The 26,239-nt window shown below is 38.3% G+C and overlaps 2 protein-coding genes, 1 long non-coding RNA gene and 2 pseudogenes across 4 annotated transcripts in view; 3 read left to right on the top strand and 2 right to left on the bottom strand.

Moving 5' to 3' along the window:
* Positions 1–1,914: 1,914 nt before the first annotated feature.
* On the bottom strand, positions 1,915–19,288 carry TCTEX1D2 (Tctex1 domain containing 2). 2 transcript variants are annotated; one of them, XM_011385924.2, is made up of 5 exons: positions 19,025–19,288; positions 16,556–16,689; positions 13,193–13,262; positions 4,299–4,362; positions 1,915–2,085 (listed from the first exon to the last, which is right to left on the bottom strand). In XM_011385924.2, the coding sequence occupies exons 1-5, from the start codon at positions 19,135–19,137 to the stop codon at positions 2,038–2,040; spliced, it is 429 nt and encodes a 142-aa protein (XP_011384226.1). In that variant the 5' UTR covers positions 19,138–19,288; the 3' UTR covers positions 1,915–2,037. The 2 variants fall into 2 exon arrangements, with proteins under 2 accessions (XP_011384226.1, XP_023382129.1); XM_023526361.1 differs by lacking the exon at positions 19,025–19,288 and adding an exon at positions 17,077–17,184.
* Positions 5,530–5,653, top strand: LOC111734169 (annotated as a pseudogene).
* LOC111734174 lies at positions 9,173–9,291 on the top strand (annotated as a pseudogene).
* Positions 19,270–26,239, top strand: part of LOC111734164 — a 24,230-nt gene continuing 17,260 nt past the window's right edge. Inside the window, exons 1-2 of the long non-coding RNA XR_002778345.1 lie at positions 19,270–19,371; positions 20,914–21,024. This is a non-coding gene — a long non-coding RNA (uncharacterized LOC111734164). The remainder of the gene's footprint in view (positions 19,372–20,913; positions 21,025–26,239) is intronic.
* Positions 23,826–26,239, bottom strand: part of TM4SF19 (transmembrane 4 L six family member 19) — a 2,823-nt gene continuing 409 nt past the window's right edge. Inside the window, exons 2-4 of the mRNA XM_023526360.1 lie at positions 25,981–26,058; positions 24,455–24,624; positions 23,826–24,133 (exon numbers count right to left, since the gene is read on the bottom strand). Of these exons, the coding sequence (XP_023382128.1) occupies positions 23,950–24,133; positions 24,455–24,624; positions 25,981–26,058 (432 nt within the window). The 3' untranslated portion in view covers positions 23,826–23,949. The remainder of the gene's footprint in view (positions 24,134–24,454; positions 24,625–25,980; positions 26,059–26,239) is intronic.

The following is a 26,239-nucleotide window of genomic DNA, read 5'->3' as shown; positions in this document are numbered from 1 at the left end:
CCTAATGGGATGGATGTGAACGGTCACGCGTGCTCCCCAGCAATTCGTCAAGAAGCGTTAACTCCACCACTCCCCTTTTGCCCAGCTTTGAGCTCTGGTCCCCCTCAGGCGGAGCTGTCACTCTTGGTCCTTTTCGTTCCATCCCGAGCACCTGGCGCAGTGCTAGGCAATCATACTGGGGCATCCATAATACAGATGACCATGACACTTTCCGGCAAAGATACACCGTCTGCGACTCCTTCGCCACAGCGCCAACCTTTCCCTTCTGGGTGACGTAAAGAGAATTGAAGTCCGCCAACCAAGTCCAGTGAAGACCCGTAGCTGGCCCCAAACCCTTTCCTGAATATTATGAGCCTGTGCATCTTATTATGAGCCTATACATCTAATTAATATAATGAACCCTGTTATTTCTGACTACGATCAGCTCACCAAAAATGATCCCTCGGAATCAAATGCCAGCCCATTAAGCAAGAGCATGTGGAAGAAAAAGGAATCTATAGAAAGTAACTTCACCGGGAGATCTGACCATAAATTCCTAATTGGGCAGGCTTATCTTTGCCTTAAGCAAGCCCTGTCCATTGTTTCTATGCATGTAGGTTAATAGGCCTTTAAAATCCCACCGCCACCCACAAGACTTTAACAATCCTGTAATTACATCCCTGCCTTGCTTTCTCCCACCTTCATGCAATCTTCCATATGTTCCCTCCTTAAACTCACATGCATAAAAGAAACAGCAAACTGCTGCAAACTGTTATTCTGGGGAACATTCGAGGTATTGCTCTTTGGCATATGTCATCAGTTTGGCTCAAATAAATTCTTATAAAAATTCTCTACAAGTGTGGATGTTTCTTAGGTTGACAAGCAGATCCAAGGGAGTCTACTGGTAGGAAATCACATGGCAGGGTATATGGCGAAGAGAAACATTTTCCTTTGCTAGAATGAACCTTTGGAGGGTCCCTTTAGAGTCTATAAATGTAAGGCAAGTAGATACTCAATGTTATGGAAGATGTAAAAGAACTTTTCAATGTATTTCCTTATTTATTCATTTTTATCTTTGTTTACATGCTTGTCTTGAAAGTGGCCGAGAAGAAAAGGTGGGTAAAACATGCATTTGCTGAGGAGTCTCTAGGGAGAAAAAGGATTTAAATTGTGACCCTTTCCCTTTTGAGTTTCAAATAGTTATTTGAACATGACTCTGTTAAAAAAAAAACTGAAAGTCTTTTTTTTAAGGAAAGGTTTTATTGGACCAAAAATGCTAGTCGAAAAGACTGGTTTTGGGGCATGAAGTCCAAACCACCAGAAGCATGGCTAGGTGAGAAAGACATACATTTCTGTTGCCCTGGAGTTTGCAAGTGTTTTTTATACATCAAATGGGAGGTGGGGAGAGTGAGCTATCTGAAAGAATTTACATTGGTTATAGGCAAAGGGGGTGGTAGAAGGTGAAGTGGGCCAGCTCTGGGATAGGCACAGAGCCCATAAGGAAGATGTGTCCTCTCCTTTGGACAATAGTCCAGAAAGTTAATGTGCAAATAAGAAGTAGAGGCTCTTAGGGTTCGAAGGTACCTGCCTGGCTGTTCTCTCTTTTGCGTAATTGTGGAAATAATCAGTTCCTCAATAAGGACATGGCAAAAATAACTAATGGTATAACCTAATGGATTAAATACAACTATTAAACTATGCTTATGAAAATCATAACAAATAAAATGACATAAAAACTGCACATGAGAAGCAAAAAATCAGGTTACAAAATTGTAAATATGACTTTTTTAAACCCTGCAAATAAAAAACACTGGTAGAAAACATACTAAAATATTTACGGTTGGTTATGTAGAACAAGTGAATTAAGGATTTTCCCCTACTTTTTTCTCTACTTTCCAAATGTAATAAAGACAACAAAATCAAAACATTAAACTGTAAGGTCTAAAACTCAACAGACTAAGTTGCCAAACTGCTAAGTTATCTTTATTTTGTCAAATTTAACAATATAAAAAAGTTCATATTTCTTCACGGTCATATTCTTTCCCAGCTTTCAAAGATTCAATAGTAGAAACAGCCAAAAGCCGCTACAACACAGAACAAACTGTCCTAAAAAACAAACAAAACAGAAAACACACATAAACAAATCCAGAATGCTGGGATGAGTAAAGAGTTAGATTTTTAGAATGAAGAAATAAAATGCAAACTAATGAACTTTATGTAATATAAACTCACAAAATAAGTATTCCCATTTTTCTTGATTTATCAAAGAAATAATATGTGAAATGCTTTGCATTTCTTAGAGTAAATGCATTATCCAACCCACGGAACTATATTATAGTACCACAGATAAAAAAATAATAGCACTTCATCATAAATTCTGGATAAGGTGAAATGGTCCCTGGATGTTTGTTCTTATTATAAAATTCATTTGTCCATCTTTTGGCTCCCTGGGTGAGATAACTGTGAGCTGTGTTCTATAACAGCACTATCTGTGGTGAGGGACCTGTTTTTTGTATTCTAATTTCCAATCCCTCACACACTGATACTTTTGTAAAATACAATAAAAATTAATAACTAGAAAAATGAAATTAAAAAGAAACATACAAATATAGTCTAAACCTTTTATTATAAGATTCAATGGACATAAAATTATTTTGTCAAATTTCTATAAGAGTTTCTAAACCCTTACACTCAATTTATGTAGTTATCTCATCTATAACAAGCTATAACAAACAGTTCACAGCCCTGGTCTGTGGACCCCATTTTGATTGGCACTGTTCTACAGTGCCACCTAGAGTTCTCCGTAGGCTTTAGCCCGATTGTCCACACTAATTATCAAATCAATAAGCCTTTCTCTCTTTCTCTTATTTCCTCATCCTCTATGGGTGCTTCTCGAAATCTTCTCCCAAATAATAAAGTGCTTTAAGAGCTGAAAATAACACCTAAATGAACATTCAACTCAACCAAATGGACTATAGGTACTAACTTAACAACCTATACCAGTCTCTCAAAAATGATTTTTAGACATCTCCCTCATCAATCCTGTGCTCTAAAACCCAATCCTGAAATCTTTAATAATTGATAACTGAAGTTTCATATTACTTACTTGTTAATTTGAGTATTGTCTGGCCCCCACTGGTTTATAAGCTCTCTATAGACAAAAACTATGCCTATCTTATTCATCATTTTACTCCTAGCACCCACATTATGGAGGTTGGCACATAATAGGAGCTCAGAATTATATGTTGAATGAATGAATTATCTTGTATAAGGACTCAGGGAAATACTCATTTTTAACTCCAAAAAGCTGGAAAAACCATTAATTGAGCTTGACCTTTCCCCCAGAGAGCTATAAAATGAAGATTTATATAATATGTACCATTGTTCAGTCCTTGATCCCAAGGGTAGTTGAGCATAAAATGAAACTTTGGTAGGACCATAGAATTTTAAAGCTAAACAGTACCTTAAGATCATCTAAACAAGCAGCTTCCAAATATGGCAGCAAGCATAAGCATGGGGAGAACTTTTTTAAAAATTCAGATTCGCTGATCCAACCCCTAGCTCATTTGATTAGAATCTACTTGACCAAGGCCCCAGCATCTGTATCTTAAACAAGTTCCTGAAATAATTCTTAGGCAGCCACAGCCAGTGTTTGGAAAAACCTAGTACAGTTTCCTAATGTTACTGACACAATCAGAAGAAAATCGAATGACTTACCTAAAGTAAGTCAATCAGAAAGTTACAGAGCTGAAAGTGGAAATTCCCTTCTAATTCACTCAATCCAGTTTCTGTTCTATGCTACAATACTTAGTTCTGACTCTGCTAATTCACAACTTGGATAGACAAGGAGATAATTTCTGGGAGTATAAGATAACAATATATGATTAAAATATATAAAATGAAAACTTTTTTTTAAATTCTTCTTTAATTTTGCTTAGTTTTGAGAAATAGCTCTAAGATAAAGTAATTAATTTTCTTACTGAAAGAAAATCACCTTTGTTCATAGAATCCCACCACTCAAATTTCTTTGCATCTTAGCAAAGTGCTATGTGTCTATTAACACTAACTAAACAATAGCCTATTCCCAAATTCAAACTTGTGAAGAGTTACCTCATCTGCACACATACAAGTCTCCTTGCCTATAAGCAGCACACTAGGTTTCTGCTTTAGTAACATAAAAAAGAACAGAAAAATCATCTCATCCAGAAGGAGTCTAAGACAAACATCTAAAATTAACAATCTTAATAAATATTAAGTAATTTGATTTGGAATGCCCCGGTGTCCTCTGAAAGGAAGAAAAGGTTTTCAAATACACTTACATTCATGAAAACATCATGAGTGTAGTTGTCAGTGTCAGCATCCCAGAAACAGCGAGCAGCCATGCTAAAAAGTCAAAGAATGAAGAGTTATCAACATTATAACAAGGATCAGATATATATATATATATCTGCCAGCAGGAAAAGTTTTCCTTGATACATTCTTTTAAATTAGTACTTCCAAACCTTTTCACAGGTTGGCACACAGAAATCCTATTTGTACAGCAGAGTATACTAGGCAAACCAGAAAAAACTAGAGTCATAGATTAAGCTGCTTGCAGTTGGAGGTGACCAACCCAGGGGTCTAGCAGCCTCAGACTCTGACTAGCTGCCTGATGGATCAAGGGGTCACTACCTTGAAGTCTCTCGGTAGGAAGCTCTGTTACAAAGATTACTTTAGTTAAAATATTTGTGCGTGACTTTTAGAGGAAATAATACATAAGAATTACAACTAAAATGAACTTAATTCCTGCACAATCATATGAGAAGGTAAGTCTGGAAAGGAGCCAATAGATTATTTACTCCAACCTAGAAAAGAAAGGGGTAAAACTATAAAGCGGAATTTGATCTTCTAATTCTAAATCCAGTATTATCTCTACAGCATGCTATGCAACCTCTAAATTATCAATTTGGGCATTTTCCTCTCCCCAGGTCTTGGATAAGAAAAAATGTCAGTCAAAAGCCAATTAAAAAATGCAAACAATTTAAATATTCAGTAGTATTAGATTGGTAAATGAAATTAGAGTATTTCTTGGCAATGAAATTCTATGCAGCCCTTAAAGATATTTTTTTACCAAAAAAAAAAGTTAAACATAAAAAGATGTTCACAATGTAATGTTAAGTACAAAAAGTAATTTTTATATTTTCTATTAAATGTATGTATATGATTTACTGATAACATTTATTGAGTGCTTATTTCGTACCAGCCTCTGGCCTAAGTGCTTTATATGTATTAACTCACTTAATCCTATAAGGTAGGTACTATTATTATACCCATTTAATAAACATGAAAACTGAGGGTCAGAGAAATTAAGTAAACTTGTCCAAGGTCATTCAAATATAAGTGACAAAGCTTCACTTTGAACCTAGGCAATTTATCTTCAAGTCTATAATAAAAAATATACATGTACCATATTATGTTGGTTTATTTTTAAAAGCTTTTTTTAAAGTTTTACATAGAAGCACTCCCCCTAGCCTAATGTTTTCCACATTCTTAAATCAAAAAAGTTCTTCTGTCTACGGCCATGCCACCTTGAACAAGCCCAATCCCGGGAGTCTGATCTCGAGAAGCTAAGCAGGGTCAGGCCTGGTTAGTACTTGGATGGGAGACCACCTAGGAAGACCAGGTGTTGTAGGCATAAAAAATAAATAAATAAATAAAAATAAGGGATTGTAAACTGGCAAGGTCCTTGCAATCTGTGAGGTCAACCAAGGGTTGCCTCGCCTAAAAAAAAAAAAAAAATGTTCTACCTATTTCTAAGCTGCAATAATAACGATATGAAATAAAATCAATCTATTTAATTAATCGATCAACAAGAATTTACTTAGCAACTACTGTATGTCCAGAAAGAATAAAATCTGGCTCTATCTTCACTTTTCAATTTAATTAGGTGAAAAAAAGTAACACAGATTGAAAGAATAAGATAATGTAGAGTTGGTGCTAATTTATCCATTATTAGGATTAAAAAGGATTGTGGTGCCTGTGTAGTTGCAAAATATTTGAATTAAATCTATAGAACTGCTACAAAAATTTAGAGAGTAGAAAAAGCCAAAGAAAACTTCATGAAGGAAGTGGTATTTAAGCTGAGTAGAACCAAGTAAAGATATAAATATAAAAATTTATCTAACAAATATTTGTTGAGTATAATATATGTGCAAAGTGCTAGGTGTAAATAATACAGAGGACTCTGTACACCATTTTCCAATAAAAGGAACCAGAGGTCCTTGGAAAAATAGCCAATTCTAGGTCTAGGGTGGAAATGTACAAGATAAACCAGAAACATCTGGGTCATATCAAAACCCTGGGCTATATCAAAGAGAATGCTATATTTAAATATATATTTACATTTATACATATTTATAAAGTTGTGTCAAAAGTACTCAGAAGAAATATGATTGAACAGTTTGTAGCAAGTCAATGCTTCCACCAAGATCAATTAGAAAAACTGGATAAAATTAATCAGAGAATTGCTGAAGCAAATAGGACTAGAGCAGCCAAAATTCCAGAAAGATGAACCACAAGGAGATAAACTTATATTCTGCAGCAGAGTTCTCCCTGGGGCATTTGCCAACTCTGGGAGCATGGCTAGAAGCTGAGAATCTGGTTTTGGGTTTTGCCCAGGGAGAAGACCAATTACTGAGGGAAAAATATACCAGCAGGACTGTTGGCAGTCTTGCAGGATAGGGAGATAAAATTGGAGACATGAAGGACCAAGAGCCCTATATAAAAGGAGAGAGCAGACTGAGCCTAAACGTTACATGATAGGTTTCTCTCAAAACATGTGCTGAATTCTGAAACTGTGTAAGCAAGAACCTAGAAAACTAAGTGTGATGGGCAAAATAGTGCCGCCACCCCCACACATGCACCAAATATGTCCTAAACCCCAGAATCTGTGAATATACTAGATTACATGGCAAAAAGGGTTCTGCAGATACATGATTAAGTTAAGGATCTTGGGATGGGGAGAGTAGCTGGGATTACCCAGGTGGGCTCAATGTAATCACAGGGTCCTTATAAAAGAAAGAAGGAGGCAGGCAGGTCAGAGTCAGAGAAATATCTGAAGACAGTATACTGCTGGTTTTGCAGATGGAAGAAAGGTTTATGAGCTAAGGGATGCAGGCAGCCTCTAAAAGCTGGACTAAGCAAGGGAACGGATTCTCCCCTAGAGCCTCCAGAAGGAATACAGTCCTGCCAACATCTTGATTTTAGCTTAATGAAACCTATATTGGATTTAGGATCTCCAGAAATGTAAAATTATATGTGTGCTGTTTTAAACCACCTGGTTTGTAATCTGTTACACCAGCAATAGGAAAGTAATACATTAAGGAAAAATATTCTGAAATGAAGAGTAGTTTTATGCTGAGGAAACAAGTACTAAAAGTCAGTACTTGCCAGGGTTTAGGTTCCAGTGAACACTCTAGGTTCTTGGTTGAATGATATGGAGGGCTAACATTCAGAAAGAAGGATACTAAATTAAAGATAGAGAGCCTTATCAAAACTTCAACCCAACCTCAACTCAACTCAGTATCTGATTGGATTAAAGTAAGAAGCCAATACTATACCAAATAGCAAATGAAACAGTAAACCCTCTCTAGAAGAAAATAATGTTATCTGGAGGTTCTACAATTCTTTTAACATAATGTTCAGGATTCAAACTTAGCATGCCAAGAGGCAGAGCATTATGAAGGATTATCAAGAAAAAAAAAGAACAGAAACACACATGATCTAGATAATAGAGTAAACAGAAAATGACTTTAACATAACTGCTATGAGCAAAATGTAAAAAGGGAGGAGAGGAGAATAGAGAACATAAAGAGTAAAAATAAAGAATCTCGCTAGAAAATTGGAATCTATAAAAAAGAATTAAATGGAAATTCTGGACCTGAAAAATATAACTGAAATTAAAAATTCAGTAGGTGGGTTTAACAGCATATTAGACACAACAGAAAAGAGGATTAGTCAACTGAAAGGCAAGTCAATAGAAAAATATCCAAACAGAAGCAAAGAGAAAAAAAAATTTAGTCAAGAGCAAGAGTGACATGCAGAATACAGTAAAAAAGATCTAAATACATGTAACTGGAGTCTAAAAAGGAAAGCAGAGAGCAAATGGAGCAGAAGCAATATTTTAAAAGATAATGGTCACACCTAGCCCCCAGACCCTAGTTTCTAATGCCGTTCTCCAATAAAAGGAACAAGGGCTCCTTGGAGAAATGGGTGATTCTAGGATGAGGCAGGGAATGAATAATATGGAGCATCTTAAAGTGCATCCAGTAAGTAAGGACGTGCTCAAAAAAACTTGCAATAGTAGAATATGTCAAAGGGACCCAGGAATCAACTGAAAGTGCTCAAATGGCCAAAGATGGAACAATTTGAGCAAAAAATAAAGCAGTACGGGATTCTAATCCAAAGCAGTAAAATCCACAAGTCCATGCTGTAATAACTAAATGACTGAATAAATAAATAAACGAAAGAGAAGGGACAAGTTTCCTGTGCTGTAAAACTCCAAATAATTTATGTAGATATATGCCCTCAAGGAGGTGGAGCATAACCCCCTGTTCCCTAAGTGTGGGCTTCAAACAGTGATTTCTTTCTGTATAGAACAAAAGGAGGAGAAAGAGTACCCTCACCATGGAAAACCTGACAAACACTACCTCAGGCAGCCAATCAAGGTTAACATCAATGGTAATATGTCACGTTGATAATATGTGCCATGATATGGTATGAAAGAAGAGCACCTTATCTCTGTGATCTTCCTCCCAAAAACCTATAATCTCAGACTAAGCATGAGCAGACAAATCCCAACTGATGGGCATTCTACAAAATACCTGACCAGTACTTCTCAAAACTGTCAAGGTCATCAAAACCAATGAGAGTCTGAGTAACTGTCATAGCCAAGAGGAGCTTAAAAAGACATGTAATGTGATATCCTAGATAAGATCCTAGAACAGAAAAAGACCATTAGGTAAAAACTTAAGAAATATGAATAAAGTATAAACTTCAGTTAATAATAATGTGACAATATTGGTTCATTAGTTGTGACAAATGCACTGTACTAACGTAGAATATTAATGATAGAGGAAATTATATGTGGCATATATGGGTACTCTGCAACTTTTCTACAAATCTAAAACTATTTTAAAATAAGAAGTTTATTTTAGTCTACGGCCATGCCACCCTGAATGTGCCCGATTCTGTCTGATCTAGGAAGCTAAGCAGGGTCGGGCCTGGTTAGTACTTGGATGGGAGACCACCTAGGAAGACCAGGTGCTGTAGGAGTAAAAAATAAAAAAATAAGGGATTGTAAGCTGACAAGGTCCTTGCAATCTGTGAGGTCAACCAAGGGATGCTTTGCCTAAAAATAAATAAATAAATAAAAATAAAAAGTTCATTTTAAAAAATAATGGCTAAATGTTTCGTGTAAAAACAGTGTATACAAAGTGGTTTTCCAATGCTGAAGAGGCTGAAGGACCAGAGAAAAAGATGAGTCCAGCTTGTTGGTTAATGGGTTTAGTAGGGAACTTATAGTAAAAGAAACATTTGTCTTGGGCAGCTACAAGACAGTGAGATCTCTGTCTCGCCCTCTTTCATCCCCTCTCAGAAATAGACCTGTGTGCTCGGAAGGACTGCGTGGGAGGTCAGGGAGAACGAAGAAGCCAGATACCAGCAGACCCTGGCGCCAGAATGAGCTAAGAGATAGATAACATCTAGAACTTCTTGCCTAGAGGAAGAAATAATGGAAACTCTGTAGCTAGCCCGAAACCTCTGTAAACATTCCAGAGTCCACTAGGGAAAAGGGGAAAAGGGATCAACAATCCAATCTGGGCTCATTCACTCAGAAGTTAAAGTAGTAGATTGGCTTCAAGATGGAGTCAGCTATGTCCACACTCTAAGAATTTTCCCAAGCTGATATAAAACAGATTAAAGAGCCCCAAGAATAAAAACAAAGAAAATTATATATAGCAGAATAAAAAGACAATGGGAAAAACATTTTAATGTGGCTAGAAAAAACAAGACTCATCACCTCCAAAAGAACAATAATAAGACTTATAGCTGACTTCTCAAAAGAAAAAAAAACAATGGAAACCAGAAGATAATGTAATCACATCTTTAAAGTGCTGAAAATGGAAAGACACATACCCTTCCTTCTATCTCTTTCCCTTAAGGAATGTAATGTAGTACTGAGCCATCTTTAAACATGCTTATGAGGACACAGCAGAGCAATAAGACAGCAGAGCAACAAGACAGGAGAGCGTATGTCCTTAACACCAGTGAGGCACAGCACCAGGCTTGGACTCCTACTTAGTGTGGTTTGTTTTGAGAAGAGAAATAAATCTGTTGAGTTTGAAAAAAAAGGAAAAAGAAAGAAAGAGAAAAGAAAAGAGAGGAAGGAGGGGAGGGAAGAAAAGAAAAGCGGGCAGGCAGGCAGGCAGGCAGGCAGGAAGGCAGGTAAGAAGGAAGGAAAGAAGGAAAGAAAGAGAAACAAAGAATCTAGAATTAATTTGAAGAAACTACCAATGGCCAAAGATGGGACAATTTGAGCACCAATAAGGATAATAACTACAATGGATTTAAACACATCAAATATATTTAAAACCATGGGTTCATAGATAGAAAAAAATTAATCAATAACCTTTGGAGGATGCGAGGGAACCAATTCATTATTCTGAAAATTGGTAAATTTATCCCTTTTCCTGTACAAGCTATATCTCACTGTAATGAAAGAGTTGAAAGCGGGGGAAAAAAGTCATTCTTAATAGAATTCCAGCTAAAAAATAAAGAACAATGGTAGAATTAGAAGATCACCATTTTGTAACCTCTGATGAATAATGGATCTAGAACGGGCTGCTAAAATCATTAATGGTAAAGATCCTAGGGAACTTAATAATGGATCTGACAACATCTGAACTCCATGATCAATCTTAACAAAAAAAAAGGGACAACTAGACATTCTGTGCCTCATGAGGAGATGTAATAGGATGTATACTAAATACCTATGTAATATTCTTGCCCACACTCAACCTCTGACTGATTAAGACTAGATCTAACAATTTATTTACGAGAAATACAGGAGATAGAAGACATAGTAAACAATGCCATGGGGATACAATCAGCAAATGCCAGAATATAGGAAACTCTATGGGACAAACAATCCAATTTCTTTAACAAATAAATGGCAGGGTAAAAAAGGAGAGAAAAAGTGAGAGAGAAAGAGAGAGAGAGAAGAGGGAGAGAAATGATACATTGAAATTTAAGAGATGTATCAACCAAATACAACGTGTGGACTTTGTCTGGATCCTGAGTTGAACAAATTGTAAAAAAATATATACACACACATATGTATATGTGCATATGTATATATTAAAAAAACAGGGTCATCTAGCTAAGTAAATATTTTATAATATTAAGGACTGGCAATATTTAGATGTATAATATTTTATATGTTAAAAAGGCCTTTATGTTTTATATATATACTATTATATTTACAGATGAATGGTATGATGACTGGAATTTGCTTCAAAATAATCTGGTGGGGGCAGGGAGAGTAGGTGGATGTATAAATGAAACAACATAGGTGTGTGTTGATAACCTTTGAAGCTAAATAATATATCTATAGGAATTCCTTAGTCCCTAAACTTTTACATATGCTTGAAATTTTAGATGATATGCATTTTTAAAGGAGCTGGGGGAAACCTTGTATGTCATGCTTTAAAGTTTGGCTTGATCACATTTAACCAAGTCAGTTTAAGGAGTTTACACTTAAAAGAGTTTGAAACAAACTCTACATAGAATTTGTGAAAAGAAAGTGAGGTGTACTCCTGGAAGACTGGTCTGGTATGCAAAATGAACTATAGAGGAGAGAGATTAGAGTCAAGAAGTGCTGATAAGGGGCTGCCAGGTAGCCCTGGCATCTGATTAGAGTGCATTCAAAGGGAGAGGGTAATGGCTAAATAAGATAAAAAGAAGACTCCAAGATTTTAAGCCTGAGTCAGTGGAACCTTGGTAATACTGAGAGACAGAATTTAAAACACGACAGGCTGATTTAAGGAGAGGAAGAGAAAAGAAATTCAGAACTCTGAACATGGTGAATTTGAGGTGACAGAATAGTAAAGAATTTCTTATTCTCTCTACGGCAAGGAAATCTCCTGAAGCCTTTTGAATAAATGGTAGAGGACACCAGAGTGAGGGGCAATGTGCTGGGAGATATGGCTGGTGTCAGGGTCCCTAGATTCCACTAGGGACCCTGACACCAGCCATATCTAAAATTTTGAACAAATCATGCTAAACCTCATGGGTGTCACTATAAAATAAGGGAGTCTAGATACTAGAATATATGTGTAACTCCTTTTATATCTAACATTCTATAGTGAAAACTCTCAATGATATTATCTACAGGTATTTTTAAAATTCATTCAGCAAATATTGTAGTTCTTTCTTACAAAATACTATACGTGGCACTGTTTACAAACAGAAACAGGAGATTAACACTTGGGCATAGGAAAAGACAAGAAATACAGATTTTGAACTCACCAATACAAGAATGACAGTTTGAGGTCATGAGAATGAATAAGCTCATTGAAAAAGCATAGAGTAGAGCAAAAGAATAAGAACTGAGCCTTGAAGGAAGCTCGCAGCTGGGGATGTAAGGGATAAATGGGAACCAGTGAAAGAAAGAGAATAATCAGTTAGAAAAAACAGGAGAGAAACAAGTTAGAAAAGTGACATTAAAGCCAATAAAACCAGAGTGAATTTTAAGAAACAGAAGTGCAGGCCAATAACAAGAGCTAAGAGGGAGCTGTCCAATTTGCTAACAAGGAGATCTCAGACAATGTTAAAGAAATTAATTTAGGAGAGTGGTAGGACCAAAAAAAGAGGCAACGAAGAATATGGGAGGAAACATACATGCATAATCTCATACTTTCTTTGGGAACATATACCTAACCCCTAAAAGACTTGTTAGCCTACAAATACTACGAAAAGTGAGTCATCCCGTGGAGCTCACCTAGACTGTCAACCTCACTGTGCAGCATCAGGATCTCTTAGAGTCACAGCTGCATTTTGTTATACTGTCCTTTCCTCTCACCCTTGCAGACATAATCTTACTGAATTATCCAAAGGATGAATACCTAATAAGAAACATATAAGGATAAAAACAAGAAGGAAAAAAACAATTACTCACAATACTCCTTCACCTCTTTGTTCTCCAATCACTACTTGCACCACCATTTTATATCGGTCAAATCCCATTTCTAGAAAGAAAAAATAAGAAAGTTACCTATAAAAAAATATATGGTAAAATTACTTAATGAAGGCAAATTTTCCTAGGAACAGACATAAGCATTCAGTCTATAAGCACTTACTGAGTATGATGATAAACTTGGTAGTCAGAGACTTGAGGACAAATTCTAACTGTAACCTTAGTAAATGTGTAACCTTAGACAGGCAAAAATCCTGAAAATTCTCAATAAAACAAATCTAGAGAGAAGAAAAGTGAATGGGTATTTTTATCTTCCTCCTTTACTGACCAGGGAATAATAGAAACAGTAACAGCAACAACAAAAACATGACATGGGCAACATTGAAACAGAGCCAGCTCTCTTTGACGAAAGTAAAAGCTTCAGGATTATATGGTAAATTAGGCAAACACTCTCAACACTACAGGTACTCGCTCATGTGGGACATGAACCTTAATTCAGGATACTTAACAAAATCCAAGAAGACATGGCCCAAATTAGTTTTAAAAAACACTGCATACAGCTTAGCTGAGCTTCCTCCTTTCTCTACCGTCTTCTCTTCCTATTTTTCTCATACCCATGCTTTAGAATTATGGCTAGAATATTAACTATTCTACCCTTAAATCACAGTTCTGAGAGAAAAATAAAATAGTCTCAGATATAGTGGGAGGAGAATTTTAAAAATCATCCACACAGTATTAAAGCAAAATGAAAAGAAGCTGAATGACAATATGCAAAGGTGCAACAGCAAAAACAAACAAAAGAATATCAAGGAAGAAAGAAACATACTGTTTAAAAGAGAAAAAACTCACCCTAGGAGGTAACAGAAATCAAAGAACAAAGAGAAATTCCTCACAACTGATTCATAGTGCAGAACAACATATGCTCATAAATTCAATAAAATAAGAACTCAATCAGATTATAAAACAACAGAAAGATGAAAAGGGAGATTAAAACCCTAAGAAACAAACTGAATACCCACACAACAGCAGCGCAGAAGTAATAAATTTAAAATGGCAAGAGACAGAACAGCCACAAATGAAAACTAAATTGCTGGCTTAAGAGAAACACAAGTTAGAAGTCAAAGAAAAAGGAAGAAATTAGAGCAGAGGAAAGCTAATATATATAGAAGACAAAGATGATTCAACATATCAATATTTGGTGTCCTGAAGAAGAAAATCTAACAAATGGAACAGGAAATGTATTTAGAGATACAAGAAAATTTCCCTGATATGGAAAAAATAAAATTGCAAATTTTTAAATGCTCAGTACCAAGCCATATCCTAAAAAAGCTGCTGAGCATCAAGGTTAAAGATAGGACTCTCTACGCAGAGAAGATCAGACTGGCCTCAGATTTCTCCATAGCAGCATTCAATGCTAGAAGACAATGAAGCGAACGCTAAGATTTTCAAGAAAATTAATTATTACCTCACAATATTATATTCATCCAGAATATATGCTGGTTTAAAAGCATTCTCAAACATGAAAGAACCTATGGAATATATAGCATTTCTGAGCCCTTCCTGAAAGGAACTTATAACGAAACCTTGTAAGGTAAGGATTGAACCAAAATATAGAACTCAGCAATAGTAAAAGGACTAAATAGTGAGCAATTATTCCATTTAAATACAGAATGAACGCTATACCATATGGGAAATAGGTCTATACCATCCCATTGTTATTAAGAGTATTTCTGTACATATAAATAGAAAAGAGCTCTAGTATAAAATTCACTTAATATTAATAATTATTTATGGGTAGCATTTGGGGTGATTTTTCTAATTTTATTCATTTTTCTACAGTTTAAATTTTTTAAATTACCATTTTTAACAATAATTTTAACAGTTAATTTTCATTTAAAAATCTGAAAACAAAAATGCTAATATGCTAACAGTTTGGTGATGAAAATATATCAAATATTTATTTTCTTTATACTTTTCTACATTTTTTCATTTCTAAAAATTAAGGCATTAAGAAGAAAACATGCCAAAATATTTAAATAGTAACTACTTTTAGGTAATTAAATTTTATAAAATTTTCAAAAAACTTAATGTGTACAGGAGTTCCCCTCTCCCCACCATCCCCTATTATGCTTTCCTCGGTTTCAATTTCCCACAGTCAACTGCAGTAGAAAATATCAAATGGAAAATTCCAGAAATAATTCACAAGTTTAAATTGTGTGCCACTCTGAATAGTGTGATAAAATCTCACAGACTCACTCCATCCGCCCAGGTCCTAAATCATTCCTTTGTCCAACGTATCCACAGTGTATTTGATACTCGCCTGTCAGTCACTTAGTAGCCATCTGAGTTATCAGATCCACTGCTGAGGTACTGAAGTGCTTGTCTTTAGTAATTCTTATTTTACTTAATGATGGCCCCAAAAGACAAGAGTAGTGATGCTGGCAATTCAGATAGGCCAAAGAGAAGCTGTAAAGTGCTTCCTTTAAGTGAAAAGGTAAGTACATCACAGCAAGATATTTTGAGAGAGAGAGATCACATTCTAATAACTTTAATTTCAACATATTGTAATAACTGTTCTATTTTATTATTAGTTATTGTTGTTAATCTTACTGTACCTGATTTATAAATTAATCATAAGTATATACATACAGGAAAAAAACATTGTGTGTGTGTGTGTGTATTTCAGTACTATTCATGGTTTCAGGTATCCAAAGCGGATCTTAAAACATATGCCCACAGATAAGGGGAAACTATTGTATTGTCCAGGTTTATTATAATGAAAAAGTATTATTACAAAGACATTTCTTCCCTTCAAAAAATGGTATTTTTAAAAACCAGTAGAGAGAAAGAGAGGACTTTTCAGATGTTAAAACATTATTTAAAAAGAGAAACAGAGAAATAGATAAAGAACAGGAAGGAAAAGCACAAGATCTGCTCTGCATATGTAGGGTTTGGCAGGAGGAAGGGGTGGATTAGGACTAGTAGCAAGGATTCAGCTGGAGAGATGGACTGAGGTCAGATTGAAAGGGTACTGAATGGCAGGCTGAGGACTTGATATCTTGGTGGGAAAAACAACCAAGAATTATGGGGGAAGGGAGCCCCTGTACTTCCTGGTCATTCAGCATACTTGTATTTCCTGGATAGTGGTTCCATACAATGTTTTATTTCACATCTTTACTCTTTCCTACCATCTGCAAAAACCTACAAATGATCAAGAAAACTAGACATTAAAGAGAAGTTTGTCTTTAATAGCATCTGTCCCTTGTTTAAAGATGAGAAAGAGGACAAATGGGTAAAACTGAATGTTTGAAGAAAACGAGTTATTTCCAATATCACTAATATTACCTTTTAATTTATCTTTAATATTTTCTGATAAACGTTTTGTGAGCTGAGGCATTTCTTCTGGAGAATATTCAACATTTGCCAGTTCCTCCTTGAGCACAGCATGGATACAGTCTTTAACCACAGAGGATCTGAACCTAAATGAAACAGTTCAAAACATCTAATTATTATAAAAGGATAAAAACAAATTATGAAAACAAGTCATATTCCAAATTTGTATCTCCAGCCTGGACCTCTCCCCCAAACTTCAGACCACATATTCCAACATATATTCCATCTAGATGTCTAGTAGGCAACTCAAATTTAATACATCCAACACTGAGCTTCTGATCATCTCCTTTCCCTAAAATTAGGTCCTCCTGCTGTGGTCCCTATCTTGATCAATGGTAACTCCATTCTTTCAGTTATTCAAGTCAAAAACTGGTGTCAGTCTTGTTGCCTTTCTCTCTCACAGCCATATCCTGTTCATAAGCGAATCTTATCAGTTCTACCTTCAAAATAATCTAAAATTCAATCAGTCTCACCATCCTACTGACACCACCTTGTTCCAAGCTACCATTACTTCTTGCCTGGATTACAATGGCCTCCCAACAAGTCTCTCTGTGTCTGCCTTTGTCCCCAAATCCTGTTCTCAACATAGCAACTAGACTGGTCCTGTTAAACTACATACTGATCATGACACTCTCTCAATGCAAAATACCCCACATATTTCCCACCTCACTCAGAGTAAAAGCAACATCCTAACTGTGACTCTCAAGGTCCCATATGGTCTATTCTACCAAACTCTCTGACCTTGTTTCCTACTACTTTCCACTCAGGCCCCACTGACCTTCCCTCAGTTCTTTAACCACACCAGGCATGCAAATCTCAGTGCTTTTGCACTTGTTAAACTCTGCCTGAAGTTCAATTCTACCCTTTAAGCATAGCTAGCTCTCTCACTTCTATGAAGTCTTTATTCAAAAGTTACTTTTCCTAGCCACCCTCTCTAAAACTTCAAACTATTCTCCTACCACACCATTTTATATATCCCTTCCTGGTACTTCTTACTATCTGATTGATACACTATATAGTTTATGTATTTATCTTGTTTGTTGTCCTTTTATCCAGCTCCACGAGGGCAGGAATTTTTATCTGTTTTGTTGTCTGTTATATTCCCATTTCCGAGAACAGCATCTATCACATAGTAGACAATAAATACTTTTTGAAGAAATGGATTATTGAAAGTAGAGAAAAAAGTCTTCTCTCATTTTAGCATCCTATAAATACCATTAGCATTTCAGTTGTATTTATGATATATTACAGCACTAAGGTTCTTATCTGGGCTATACAGTCCATCGGATGATTTGTCTATCATGTGCCAAGTTAACAGAATGTTTTAAATTTTGAGTTGATAATGTGGTCTAATATTTGGTAGTACTAGTGGCCCCTTATTACTTTTTAACAGTATTTTCTTTGGTCTCTTGCCTGCTTATTCTCACAGATGAACTTCAGAATCATCGACAATTTCTAGGACTTGATCTGTTTAAAATGTGATCTACCTACTAACAAATGTACTATATCCAGCTCTTCTCTTAAGCCTTTTCCATTCTCAGTAAATGTTAAAAGTTTTCTTCAAACAAGTCACAAATAATTTCATAGGAGTATTCCTACATAATAAGTTTGTTGTGAATCATGTTCAGCACTGTTTTGCAGCAGAAACACAGGCATTCTATGCATTTAGAATCGTTTACCAAGGTAACTGAACATATCTATTTTTATGTCCATTCTACCCAATCAGAAAACTGATGCATGAAATTTTTTATCTCACTACAACCAAAATTTCTGGCTTCCAGTATTTGCCAAATATTTGATTCAGTAATTTGGTTTCAAACAACAGGAGAAGCTTGGAAAATATTTTATTTAAAAATTTTTTTCATCTTGTGACAATGAAGTTTATGATGTATCCCTACAGGTCTAGCAGACTGTCCTCTGCACTAGGCTATGTGTCTTAATTATGGGAAAGCATCGAGGTGGCAAGCCAAGGGCCTCGATATACTACTAGACTGTATACGCAGGTCTCCTGCCCTGCGGAGGAATAAGTGTATTCTGACACATGTATGCACACAGTAACCCTCGAAACACGGCTGGATGGGATTCGACACAAGCCGCTTGTTTTCTCTTCTGCTATTCTATCCATCTCCTTTCCCTTGTGCCCCTCATCCTGGGTCTCCTAGAGCCAACCATCTCCACTGCGCTAGTTTTAGGCTCTCTAACACTGCAAGGCAAGTCGGGTCCTCTGCTGCCCCCTGCAGCTGAAAGCCCAAGAAGAACAGCACTTCTCTCTCCCGACGCGCCCCTCCCTCGCTCCCTCCCCCGCCCCGCCCCGCCCCGCGCCAGCGCGCTCCTTCCCCAAGCCCAGGCTTCCAGGCGAGCTCTGCCTGCCTGACCCAGCAGTTTCGCAGGTGGCCCCGCAACAACCCGTCCGCTACCCGCCTTTGCTGGAAAATGGGCCGCAGAATATAGGTGTTCTCGGACTCCCCTGAATTCTTCTCAGTCTCAGGCAACCCATCGGGAGTAGAGAAGGACGCACGGACCGTCGAGGCCATGGCCAGGGCTTCTTGGCCCGGGCTTCTTGGCCCGGTGTATCTCGCGATGAAGGCCTGGCGGGTTGCGGCACCGACCAGGGAAACCGTCGCCAGGCAACAGGGCCGCCCTGGGCCCTAACGTGTCGCCGCCATGCGCTCTCCGCAGAACGGCCCGCCCTTCTCTGCGGGCTCTGGCCGCCCTCCCTCGCGCGTGCGCACCGCTGCTGGGCGGGAACTGGCCGGGTGAGAGCCACGGTAACTTCGGACGAAATTGATCTGTCTCTGCCGGGTTTTCAAAAACACTTTAATACGCGTTAGCTGTTATTAACCGCTCTTAAGAAATTGACACGGAAGCTACGGCCCATAGAGATCCAAAGATACAGAGCTAGTGAGCGGTAGGCCCCCGTTTCTAATTAAAGGGTCTTCAAACTGATCTGTGGGCCAAATGCAGCCTTCATCCTGTTTTGTACGCCTTGTGAACAGGTTTTAAATGGTTAAAAAAAAATCAAAAGAATATTTCATGACAGGTGAAAATTACGGGAAATTAAAACTTAAGTATCCAGAAATAAACTTTTATTCTAACAACCATGATCACTTACATATTGTCTGTCGCTGCTTTTGTACTATATTGGCAGAACTGAGCAGTTGCAACAGAGGCTTTATAACCCTCAAAGTCTAACATTTGGCTCTTTACAGAAAAGTTTGCAATGCCTGGCTCTAATTTATAACCGCCGATCTGCAGTTCTCTCAGCCTCACTCACAGCCCTGCTCCAGTGCAAAAGTCAGAAGGAGCAGATTTAGGGTGCATTCCTGCTAATGAGCACCAGTCTCTGGTCCTGTTTTAAGACTGTAGTATCCTGGCCTCCGCCACCTTCAAAAACTAAGAAATTCCCCCAATATCTAGTAGGGCTTCCTTTAGTAACTTTTAACCTTTAATTGGATCAACAAATTCCAAAACTTGCCACTCTAACATGCAAAGGGGATAGTTTCTATAAAAGTATACCTTTGCAAGTTCCACTAGAAAGCAACCAATTTTACTATTCCAGGTTTTGTTTTACAAAGTGTTTTCTTGATAGTATTGCCTACACTGGTCCCCTGCATTTCAGTAAACTCACCTCACCTTCACCTTCACAGTCCCGCATTCACACTGTCCCCAGTATGGCTTTCCTTTGTCACTGCTCTGTTTGAAATCTTTTGATGGCTCCTTATGACTGTTCCCCAGAATTCACACTTCTTTGCTTGCAGATAAGTCCCTTTGTGATCTGGATGGGTTGCTGAATCTTTCTCCTGACACTGGCCAGCAGAGTGGGGTCTGTGCAAGGGCCACAGAGCCAGATGTGCACTCAGCACCAACTCAGTGCTGCCTCAGTCACACCCTTTTTGTTGCATCCCGGTTTAGCAACCCCACCTGAGCTTGGGTCATGCATCCACAGACCAGCATGGTCCCTGCCTGGCACAGAAGTCCAGTATCTCCTAGACGCAGATCATGGGTTTTCTCCTAGCTGTTTCACCAGCCTCAAGAAATCATATTCCTAGAATGCAGATTTTCTCTCACGTTTTATGAGTTCTTCAATTATGTTTCTCTCACCCTACCTATCTACTGCAGTCCAACTAAAAACATAGAAGATCCAGTACATAATTCAGTTCAGTAAATATTTTATTATGCTATCTGTGCTAGAGGCTGGAAATACAAAAATGAATAAAACCCAGGCCTTGCCCTAAAGAGTGAATAGATTTGGCTGGGGAACACTAGGCTAAACTAATTATCACTAAATGGAGTGCCACTTTCTATAACAGAAAGCTGAAGGACAGCCTGTTCCTGAGATGGCCTTACTTTTCTCTGAGCACTATTAAAACGAGGCAACATCCTCTTCATTCCAGGATGATATTCAAGAAGGCACATACAAGGTAAGGAACAGACAACTTTTCTTTGGAATAAAATATTTACTTAATACCATCCTGATAAACAGATTAGCACCAGCCTCTCAACAAAACCTGGTTGGAAGCCAAGCCAAAAGCCAGATGGTGCTTTTGTTTGGGGAGATAAAACCAAGGTAAAAGCCCATTGTAAGTGTGAGATGGTCCTGGGATATAGGTAGGAGGAAGGGGGTGCAGGTGCTCTCTAGACTCTCACAGAGGGCAGCCAACAGGAGGCATGTGGGGCCTACGGTAGAATGAATGTGGGGCCCATGGTAGAATGAATTCAGAAACTCTTTCTCCTCTCCTCTCCTCTCCTCTCTGCTTCTCTCTCTTCTCTCTTCTCCTCTCCTCTCTTCTCTTCTCTTCTCTTCTCCTATTGCCTCTCCAAGGCCCTTCTTCCTTCCCCCCTACAGCTCTTCACAATCCACAATAAACTGAACTGTGAAGAGAGAAGTTAGGCGAGCTATTCTAGCTTGTCTCTAGTTAAGTACATTGCACCCCTCAACAAGTTTGAAGCAATTGTACTTCAAACTTGGAGAAGGCACTGTCAGCTTTACTCCCAGACTTCTGTTTTTGACCTTGTGCACTTTGAGATCTATGAATGTCAGCAGCCAACCACAGGAGAATCCACCCTAAAAGTACAGAATCTGAAAGCGAAAATGATAGGCCTAGCTGAGGCAGAGATTGGAGAGACTATCCTTTGAACTCGTATTAAGTTCTACAATAATATCAGTCTGAGGTTCCTGAGGATGAAGGAGGCTCAAGCAAGAGTCACCTCTTCACTGAGAATTGTCTTGGTGCCAAAAACTAACATCTCTCACCTCAGTGTCCCGCTGAGCCATCAAAGTAAGGCCAAGCCAGGATAAAGATTGTAAAGCTAGTGTTTGTGTGTGTATGTGTGTGCACCTAATATGTCCAAAACCAGACATAAATTATTTTTTAATTCTCCATTAATTATGTGGAGATGTCAATATCTTTCTCCTGCAAGAGAAGTTCCTGTAGATCAGGTATGTCCTAGCCATAACCCTGAAACTAAATCAGCCAACAGGGTCATGTGAGACAGGCACAGGCAATGCTTCTTGGATGTTGTATGTGGATATATGATGTGATGTCTGGACCTCAGGACACCCTGCCTGATCAAGAGACTTTTTCTGTTCCTGACAGTTTTAACTGTCCACCTTCCCCACTCAGGACAGGCCTGTCAGGCCAGCAGCTCCAGAGAGGAGAGGGTGAGATGGTGTTTGGAGGGACCTGACTTCTACAAGCTCTGCTAGCTTGCCTATCAGAAGACAGAATCATACTCCTCAGTCCTGCTGAGGCACCCTGGGAACAGAGGAATTGCTATATTCTGGAAGCCTCTGGTGCTTCATTGGCTCCTCCCTGACCTTGAATAGTGCTGGAATGAAGCTGGGGTCCAAGGGACTGTGGAGGGGATACAGTACCACCTGGGCCTCCAAATTTCCTTCTAGGAAATTTCCTGGACCTACCCACTACTTCTACTCTTGACTACCCTTCTTCCTGGTTCTTCCCAGGCTGCTTCTGCTTGCTTCATCCTCTTCCCTAACCATCAAATCTTCCCACCAGGATCTCCATCCCACTCCTGACTCTACTCACTATCCTAGAGTGTGAGAGAAGGAAGCCCTCTTTTTTCCATGTCCCACATTAGAAGCAGCTGTGGCATCCCAGTTCTGCACACACCCCATCCCATTTATCCCCTCTATGCCTTTGAGTGTGCTGTTTCCTCTGCTGGGAAAACCTTCTCCTCTTTTCCAAGCTATTTTAAGAATCAGCTCAGACACAATGGAAGCCTTCTTTGATCTCTCACTTATCCTTCCCTTTGGGGTTCACTGTTCCTCCAAGCTCTCATTACACCCTATGTTGACATCTCACATGGCCCTTGCCATGTGGCATTTAAATTATTGATACATGTGTTTGTTTCTCTAACCTGACTATGAACTCTTTAAGGACAGGGTAGGGTTCAAGGTCAAGGATCATGTCTCAATCATCTTTGGATTCTCAGCATGCACAGCAGTGAATGCTAGGCACACCATGGATATTCAGTATATACCACTTATTGAACTTCACTGAACACTAATGAAAAGAACACTGGTGGATTAATTAGCTCAGGCTGCCATAACAAAATTCCACAGACTGGGTGGCTTAAACAACAGAAATTTATTTTCTGGAGGCTGGAAGTTCAAGATCAAGGTGCCAACAAGGTTGGTTTCTACTGAGGCCTTTTTCCTTGGCTTGCAGATAGCAACCTTCTGGCTGTGTCCTCACATGTCCTTTTCCTCTATGCCCATGTTGAAAGAGAGATCTGGTATCTCATCCTCTTCTTATAAGGATGCCAATCCTACTGGATTAGGATCTTTCCCTTATGACCTCATTTAACCTCAATTAATTCTACAGAGGTTTTATCTCCAAATAAAGTCACATTGGGGGTTAGGGCTTCAACCTGTGAGTTCTAAGAACACATAGTTCAGCATAACAAGTGGTGAACTTGAATTTAGAAGATAGGGACTCAGGTTCTGACATTACCTGAACCTAGCTGAGTGCTTTTAAGCAGCAAGCCCATTATCCTCTAAGAACCTTAACTTCTGTATCTGTAACACGCGGTAGATTTTATGGAGTTGTTGAGAGGCTGAAGTAAGATCATGGCTGGAGGACATTTTATGTACAATAAATTCCTACACAATAATAATGACTTAATTATTTCTTCTACTCACATATCATCTTGCAGTTTACAATGTGATTTAAAATGCATTAACATATGTGCAAGGAATTATTATTGTTAGTATTCCTACAGGAATACCTAAAAGGGAAGTTCATTTATGATTCATACCCATAAATCCTAGTTGCAGAAAGGATTCAAGGAAGCTTCCGATGAAAACTCCTATCCATAAAAGGGCATTATGACTTCTCACAGAGGCTACAGAAAAGGCCCAAGAAGCTGTTGAAGAAATGAATGACCACCAGGAGAATCTGGAGGAAGCTGATGCACAGTAGGGTGGAGAAGAAGCACACATGCCAAACGACAGCTTTAGTAGGCTCCAGGCAGACAGAGTTCCAGAGTGAATGGTCATACATATAATTCCTGTTTCAAAATATAAGGAGACCAGGTTTGAGGAATAAGTAAGAAAAGCCAAATAAGCAAACTCAATGGAAAGCTGGGGCCTCACCCAGAACAGGCCTAGACTCTTGAGGGTGATTATTGCTGCTGCTTTTTCAGTTGTTAAGCATCATAGGAGTTAGATGCTAGAATGCACCACCAAAAGGAGTTTGTAGTCCACCTCTCTCTCTCTCTCTCTCTCTCTCTCGCTCTCTCTCTCTCTCTCTCTCTCCCCGTCGCTCTCTCTATCTCCCCCACTCCCTCCCTGAAAAAGCTGCAAATCTATCTGACTCTCCATCTAGTTACCTGTTATTCAGGTCTTTGAATGGGTAACCATACTTCCAACCTTGCGTCTGGTTGAAAGATGAGACATAAAACATGCAAAAAGGACCATCTTTCAGGGCTACTCCAGAAGTGGTAAAGCAAATCAAGGCTCCAAGCAAAGCCAGGCCACTTGACAACAGAGCAGTGAGTATCTGTAGAGGGAGAGAAGAAACAATGAGCCTGAGATGGGGTCATGACTAGGTAACTTGTGGGCCATCTGGACAATCTAACTTCTCTGGTGCTCAGGCTTTCTCCATCATATTCATCAGGCTACTCCATGGCACCTCTTTTAAAGCTTAACCAAGGTAGGGTGTCTAATGAGGGGTCACTGGGTAGAGCTAGGAAGGGATGGGACAGAAAATTCTACCTGGCTTCCAAATTGGGATTTGGAATTTCACAGGATACTAGATTTTTTTTTCTCCTTTCCAAAGACTACGTATTTTTAAAATTTAAATAAAGCATATAAATAGTTTTTATACCGAATCATGGAGTCATTTCCCCCACTGATGTCAAACTGTTTTGGAGCTTGGGAGGGCACAGAGAAAGGTGCATAGTAAGTTTTGACTCTAAGTGAAAAGATTCAGGATAAAATAGTCTTATATAAGACTAGAACAATGATTCTCAAAATATGGTCCCTGTTCAAGCAGCATCACATCACCTGGAAACTTGTTAGCAATGTAAAATTTTCCACTCACCAGACCTACTAAATCAGAAACTCTGGGGGTGGAGCCCAGCAATCTGTGTTTTAACAAACCCTGCTGGGATTCTGATACACACTCAAGTCTGAGAACCACTTCCCTAGGGGAAAACCAGACTTGACTGAGAACAGATAGTGAATGGAATGTGTGGGTGTTTACATTTAATTCTGAATCAGCAGGGTTCCCAGTATATGGGCTGCAGATATCAAAGCAAGCTGTGGAGTTACTATAAGGAGGCTAGAGATTCATGTGTCTGAGACAAAATAAACAATATTGTGTGTGAGCAAACAGAGTTTTCAAATATATATAGAGAGATGCTTATGTAATTAATAAAGTGAAAATTTATTATGGGCCTCAGTTTCATTATCTGTAAAATGGAAAGGTTAAACTGGAATCTAGTCATTAAAAGATCTCTGGAGAACCTTCGAGCTCTAATAAAAATTAAGCAAAGTACCAGGAAATTTTCTATGAATAATACATGATTACAGTGTACATAACTCATGTCATATTGTTCAATAGGCTAAAAAATAATAGTAACAGTTCCCCACATTTGTATAGATATTTATGGTTCATTATGACATTTATGGTTTATTATATGACAGGATCATTGACTTGGCCCTGTTAACTCCAATTTTTCATGTGGGGACCTGAGGCTTAAGCAATTTTCCCAAGAGCTTAGGATGATTAAGGGGCATGGTCAGAACCCGACTTCAAATCCCAAGACCAATATTGCCTTTTTATCACTCTGCCTTGAAAGAAATAGGATGTAAGGACATTCTAGGTATTAGAAGAGTAGAATCTGGTGCTTACGCTTCGGCAAGGCCCACTCTTACTGAAGCAGCCGTATCTCCATCCCATCAAGGAGATGAGGATAGCTGCAGTGAGTACCTGGGAGAGGAGAGAAGACTGTTAAGAGACTGAGTAATTTACATTGCTAGCTGCCACCTGTGGCTATTGAAAAGAGTGGTTGGTCACCTCACATGGACTGGATTATCCTATCTTTCCCAGAGGGTTTGGCTTTGACTGTCAGAACCCAATTTTGGATGACTATCCTGATCTGACTTTATTG

This window comes from Pteropus vampyrus, unplaced genomic scaffold (assembly GCF_000151845.1).
Source record: "Pteropus vampyrus isolate Shadow unplaced genomic scaffold, Pvam_2.0 Scaffold826, whole genome shotgun sequence".
In the NCBI taxonomy this organism is placed as follows: domain Eukaryota; kingdom Metazoa; phylum Chordata; class Mammalia; order Chiroptera; family Pteropodidae; genus Pteropus; species Pteropus vampyrus.
This window is presented reverse-complemented; position numbering and strand designations above follow the sequence as displayed.